Source organism: Coffea eugenioides, chromosome 4, assembly GCF_003713205.1.
Source record: "Coffea eugenioides isolate CCC68of chromosome 4, Ceug_1.0, whole genome shotgun sequence".
Classification (NCBI taxonomy): Eukaryota; Viridiplantae; Streptophyta; class Magnoliopsida; order Gentianales; family Rubiaceae; genus Coffea; species Coffea eugenioides.
The window spans coordinates 39,674,390-39,680,518 of record NC_040038.1 but is presented as its reverse complement, the minus strand read 5'-3'; the positions used below and the strand labels follow the sequence as shown (position 1 = coordinate 39,680,518).

Below are 6,129 nucleotides of genomic sequence, written 5' to 3'. Positions count from 1 at the left end.
TTTCTAAAACAAATTTATTTGGAATCTTTTAATAAAAATTTATGACCCCCAAACTCTATAAGTTATAAAATGGACTTAAAAAATGACATATTATATAATTCATTTTAAAGACAAATATTATTTTTAATAATTTTTTGCACTTAAAATTCATAAATAAGTTAGATAATTACACTAAACATAGATAAAATTTTATACTTGAAGTTTGGTATATTACTAAATAACTTAATATTTTATTGATTCTTATATGAATTAATTATTTTATAGCAAATTAAATTATATGAGCATTTGCTATGACATTATTTTTTATAATTTATATCATATATCTTATATAAAAAATTATGAAATATAATATTTAAATATATTTAGTGATCCATCGGTTCAACAACTCACCCACTAGTTGAACCAATAATCCGTTGACTCACCTCGTTCGCCGGTCCCTCCCGAGTTGGGTTTAATAACTTTGGGGTCTCTCGTGTCGTGGAAGAGTTGAATAGTGTGGAAAAGAAAAATACAAACCTCTCCTCGCGTCTTCTCCGTAGGGCTGTCAACGGGCCGGGTCCGGGCCGGAATTCATTATTCCGGACCCGGACCCGAATTATTATGCCGGATCCGGATCCGACCCGTTTACCCGACGGGTCTTTTATTCTATGTTCCGGATCCGGATCCGGCGGGTCCCGGATCCGGATCCGGGTCTACCCGAACAAATTTACCAAAATTTATAATTTCTAATAAAAATGAGAAAAAAATATATTTGTAAACTAATTTCTAACTAATGCAAAGAAAAAACCAAATAAGAAAAGAAATCAAATTAACTTTATTAAAATACATCACCCTAATCAAATTATATTGATAAATATATATTTTTTAAATTATTAATTCATTTATATCCGGATCCGGGTCTAATACGGGTCGGAATGCTATATTCCGTATCCGACCCGTTTTTTTGTTTGACAAAACGGATCCGGATCCGGATCCGGGAAACGGAATTAAATCCCTACCCATACCCGCAATAATTTCACGGATCCGGTCCGGATCCGGGTCTAGACCCGACCCGTTGACAGGCCTACTTCTCCGTCACCATGCGGCGTCAATTTTTTTCGCTAAAATACCATCTGGCAATTCTCGCGCACAACTTGGCTGTTCTTTGAATGGTTTTGAAGGAGACAAGTGCGTCCTAAATTCTGGTATGGGGATAAGATTCTTGATAGTTTTCTTGGGAGTATATGTCTTACATTGATTGTGTCCAATGAATTTTAGTTATCAGTACTTTCGGGATGTTCTTGGGGGATTGAAGGATTGTCATTGCCTTTGCCGCATTAACTTTTTTCAAGTCAAGCAGATGGATTGTTCTTGGGTGATTTTTGATTTGGTTCTGATTTCTTGATTTATTTTGGGATGCTGTTTGTTTTCTGATTTTTGATTTGGTACGGCATCGTTTTTGGAACGGTACCAAGCAGAGGATAGTTTTTGTTATTTAGCTCATAATTGTTAAGGAATATTTTAATTTTCGGATTACAATATGGGGTTAGTGCATGAATTTTGACAGAGCAATTTAAAGATCGCTTTTTACTGGACTTGTAACTCAGAATTTAACCATTTTGCATGGCACATATATTCTAATTGTGCCTATTGAAATGTTAATGCAGGGTGAAGACTGCGAAGTTAAGAGTGATTAGCAGAAAGCTGTTGACATGGGTATTAGTCCTTTTGATCACACGGACCCTGTTTTGGCATCTAAGAGGAAATATGGTAACGTTAATCATCCGCACAAGAATTGCAAAGCTGATTCTTTGAAGGAAAACTCAAAAAGGTTTGCATTTTTTGAGGCTGATGTAGATGAAGATTATAGGCAATTTTTAACAAATTATGACTGCAATGATAACAGCATGAATGATGATGCTCTGGACAATGATCCACATTATGAGATTTTTTTGAGTAGTCTAATAGTAAATGGAAACTCATTTGTGCTTCAAGTTAACGAAAAGAATGGATTATCTGAGCCTCTAAAGTACGATGCAGAAGACAGCTGTGATGATGAGAGCCTAGGTAACTCCGGGGACATGAAGGCAGCAATAGGGGGCAATGTTGGAGATGATACATCTGATTCTTCAGGTGGTTCTGAGTTAGATTCTCCACTAGTGTTCAGTGATCTTGCTAAAAAACAGAGGCAGTTTGTGGTTGAGGATGATATTAGGTCCAAACCCACTGATTCTAATCCTTCAGGGAATCAGGCATACTTGGTTGAAGATCTTGGCAGTGGAGGCTTCTGTGCATCTGGTGGAAAGTATAAGACTGATATGCAAAGTAAGGAGTGCAGCAAGTCTCAAATCTTGAGAAAGTCAATGAAGGTCAAGAAAAAAAATAATGATGAATGTGAAGATGATTATCAGAGATACATCAATTGTTTAAGATTTGATGGTGAAAATTTTGTTCTGAAATACAAAAATGCATCCCCTATAGTATATGAGAGTGATGAGTATCCACCAGATGCCCAGACAAATAATTGTACATATAACATGGAAGAAAGCACAAAGCTCCCTGCAACTGCTGGAGGATCTCATGCTAGTGTATATCACTCTTCTGCTTCCTTGCCGTTGTTTACTTTTTTATTTTAATCTGCATTTTTATTCTCCAAATAAATGGTGCGATTTCTGTAATTATGACTTGTACAATTTCTTTTGCTAATAATTAAGGTCATGGGAGATGATAACTGCCATTATATTGGCACTTCAAGCAGTCATTCCCCGTTCAGGGAACAAGTGATGAGGATTTTAAGAAAGCCATACGACTTAAAGGAACACCAAATGCTTGGGCAGCTTATCCTTGCTCGAAAGCCAATAGCCCGTAACATGGACTTGCGCAATGGGAGGGATATGACCTATTCAATAAATAAAGATGGAAAATCATATCTTGATCATCACGATGGTAATTCAATTATCTTCTGGTGCTTTCCTTTTTATTTTACATTTCATGTTGTCTAAATGTTGCTACACATGCTGTGAGACTGTTTTTATTCTGATGAGTGCTATGGATCTGTCACCTAAGTCAATTTTCCCTCTCATTAGCTCAAGCTTGCAAAGTTCTGATGTGATTATTCTTCTTTGTTAGCTTTAATGATGTGTCTTGATGTTGAGACTGGTCGGCCTAACATCTAGCTTCCGAGACAAAGTTGTGGGGGGGGGGGAATAAGAGGTTTTTTCTTCTTTTTTTTTTTTTTGGTTTAGTGCTGGGAACTAACATCCCCTCGAGTCTATTTAAGAATGGGTTTAGGACTTTAATCCTCACCTAAATTGTCATCATGGAGTGACATTTGTCAGTTGAGGCGATAGGAGCTAAGAAGCTATATTTATCACTTGCTTGTTTCTTTCAGTTATATATCACCTGCTAAGCCTAGACAAAGTTTCATAATAACATGTTGCCATTATCAGAGTTTGAGTCCCAAAAAGCTTTGTAGATTTGAATGTGATTTTATTTCTCAAGCATCATTCTGGTAATTAATGTGTTACTAGGAATGCTTGCACAGGTTTTTTGTAAGTTGTGGGTGAAACAAGAAGACTTTCTAGACCATGCTTGAACTGAAATACTGCCACTACTGCAAAAGGGAAAAATTACAAAATATAAAGAAGTACACAGTGGAAAGGGATTGAAAGTAAAAAGAAATGCTGCATGTATAGTTGCAAACTGCTCCTTGGGAATCAGTATGTACTAGCCTTTAATAAAGATTGGGATCTAACTCTATCTTAAGTATAAGCAGAAAGTTAAACCAACCATCTGCTCTTCTATTGTTCCATTTTCTTTTGAGTTTCATGTGGGGACTCTAGCTAGTTAATTTTTCTTTGCTGTGCTCTCTTAAATTATCAGGCTAAATTCATCACCTAGGTAAGTGATATGCTTGTGCTAATTTTTGTAGAATGGACAAGTCATGAGAAATAGCAACCTTTTATTTGAGATGATTAGTTATTCTTTGTAACCTTGCAGATCTTCGTAGAAAGCTTCAAGCAGCCAAAACACCCCATGAAGACTTGAACTTGTTACGCGGGTTTTTCTTTTGGTTACAGGCAAGTGGCTATTGGCTTGTTCTTCACTGTTTTTCATATGTTTTGGGAGTTCACCTAGCAGAGAATCTTTTCCCCCTAGTTTAACTAAGTTCTTACCTAAAGAACAGTTTATTGATGAAATATAGTTTTATCTTTTCGCTTAGAAACATTTTAGTTTTCCTTTTGATGAATTGTTTGTTCTCTTGTTAAATGGCATTAAAAGTATTAGCAGTACGATATGCAGTTTTTATCAACTAAACTTCCGAAAAGTAGATTTGGAATTTCAAAATACACTGCTTTTACCAGATCTTAAGAGATAAGAATTAAAAGTTTATTTACTTATTGGATTTATATTCCATTTGAGGGTTAATACTCTACATATATGTTATCTCAAATGGCAGATTTACAATCTTAAGATCCTGTATTGTCTTTCCTAGGCGCACTACATCTTATTGATGGACAACATTTTTTTGTCCTCTTTTGCCTTGTGTTTTAGCCTGCTTTCATTTATAACCATGAGGGATATAAAAACTAGAATACTACTTCCACTCCGTACTATCACAAAAATCTAGCCTTCCACATACTTTTCTCAGATATTTAAATAGTTAACAAGAATATAGAACAATAACCAATCAATAGGATTGACAAATTTTGTTCTTTTTGGTTAATTTGATTGTCCATTTTAGGTTCCAAATAGTGGAAAACAGACGTGATTGTTTCTCAGGAAAATGATTCAAATAGTAGTTATTTCAGACCTAGTTAGCATTGCAATTTCTTCTGTGTTCAGTTGCATTCTCTTGCTTTTTCCGCTCTCTTTTGGTTGGGTGAGGAGGGCTTGGTTTTAAGTGTTTTGGAGAGGAATTGCTTGTTTGGCTGCTTGAATCATCACTGCATGGTTCTAGTATGTAAAGAAGGCCGGTTATTTTGATCGACTTAATCAATCACCATCGTTTGCCATGGATTCTGAGAAGCAATGAGAATCTCACCTGTGCCAGCATCACTAATATACCTTGAACGCTGGTTTTATTGCATCTTATATTCTCCTAAATATTTAGTGTACTTGTAGTAGCATCTTCTGATCAGACATTTGGTGTTTGTTGCCACAGAATCTGACTCAGGACGGAGCCTTCGAACCATGGCTAGACGCGTCATGTCTTGCCCAGTGTAGATCTTAAGGAGCCTTCAAACCATGGCTACAAGCCTGCTGGATGTTCTGGCACTTGGATTGTTGCATATTTTAGAAATATGAACTAGCATAATGTAAGGGGCATTGGGTGACCTTTTTGTGGGGCAAAATCTTAAGCACCCTATGATTTTTGAATTGATAGCTGCTTGTACTTCAGGCTCTTAATTGTTGCTTCCTCTAAGCCCAATTGCATGGATAGTTAAAGGTTAAATTTCACTTTGCACCCTTCAATTATACTCGAATTTTCACCTTGATCCTTAAATTTTAAAATAAGACACTTCAGTCCTTAAAATGTATAGAATTTATCCTATTTAAGTAAAATCATTTGACGGAAGTAAAACATATTTTATATTTAAGTAGGACAAATGTTATAGTTTAAGAAAGATAGTGAGACAAATTTTTACTTTAGAGGCTAAAGTGTGATAAATTTTATACTTAACGAACTAAAAGTGGATTAGATGTTATACTTTATAGATAAAAGTATCCTAATTTAAAGTTTAGAAATCAAAGTGAGAATTTGTGTATAGTTGAAGTGTGCAAAGTGGAATTAATCCCATAAAATGTGTAATGCACTTACACAAAAGTACAAGTTAGAGTAAAAAAGCAATTATGTTCAGATTATGTGATGGCTAGGGTGGATCACTGTTATGTTGAGGGCGAGCAACGTTATTTTATGTAAAAATCAAGTGAGCTTGGTCTAGGATGGGCTTAAACCCCAATTATGATGTATGGGATTTTGTAACTCCTAAAATGGTATATCTTTACTATACTAAAAGCGCGAGTTGGAGTTGCTACAGTGCTCGTGGACCGGTTATCCGGTTATTTTGAGCAATTTCGGTGGCTTTTTCATAGGCAGATGGACTGGTTATGCTGTAAATTTCGACAATTCCAATCGCATTTCATAGG

The 6,129-nt window shown here is 35.7% G+C and overlaps 1 protein-coding gene across 1 annotated transcript; it reads left to right on the top strand.

Moving 5' to 3' along the window:
• Positions 1–1,114: 1,114 nt before the first annotated feature.
• On the top strand, positions 1,115–5,485 carry LOC113768408. Its single transcript, XM_027312747.1, has 5 exons — positions 1,115–1,184; positions 1,647–2,567; positions 2,694–2,925; positions 3,979–4,058; positions 5,144–5,485. Exons 2-5 carry the CDS (start codon positions 1,692–1,694, stop codon positions 5,210–5,212), a joined length of 1,257 nt encoding a protein of 418 aa, XP_027168548.1. The 5' UTR covers positions 1,115–1,184; positions 1,647–1,691; the 3' UTR covers positions 5,213–5,485.
• The last annotated feature ends 644 nt before the right edge of the window (positions 5,486–6,129 follow it).

What these genes read in the sequence shown, in the direction of transcription:
- LOC113768408 (XM_027312747.1), top strand. Translation starts at nt 1,692, where the DNA reads ATGGGTATTAGTCCTTTTGATCACACGGACCCTGTTTTGGCATCTAAG. An exon ending in CTGGAGGATCTCATGCTAGT is followed by an intron (nt 2,568 to 2,693) that starts GTATATCACTCT and finishes CTAATAATTAAG; the next exon opens with GTCATGGGAGATGATAACTG. An exon ending in GGTTTTTCTTTTGGTTACAG is followed by an intron (nt 4,059 to 5,143) that starts GCAAGTGGCTAT and finishes TTGTTGCCACAG; the next exon opens with AATCTGACTCAGGACGGAGC.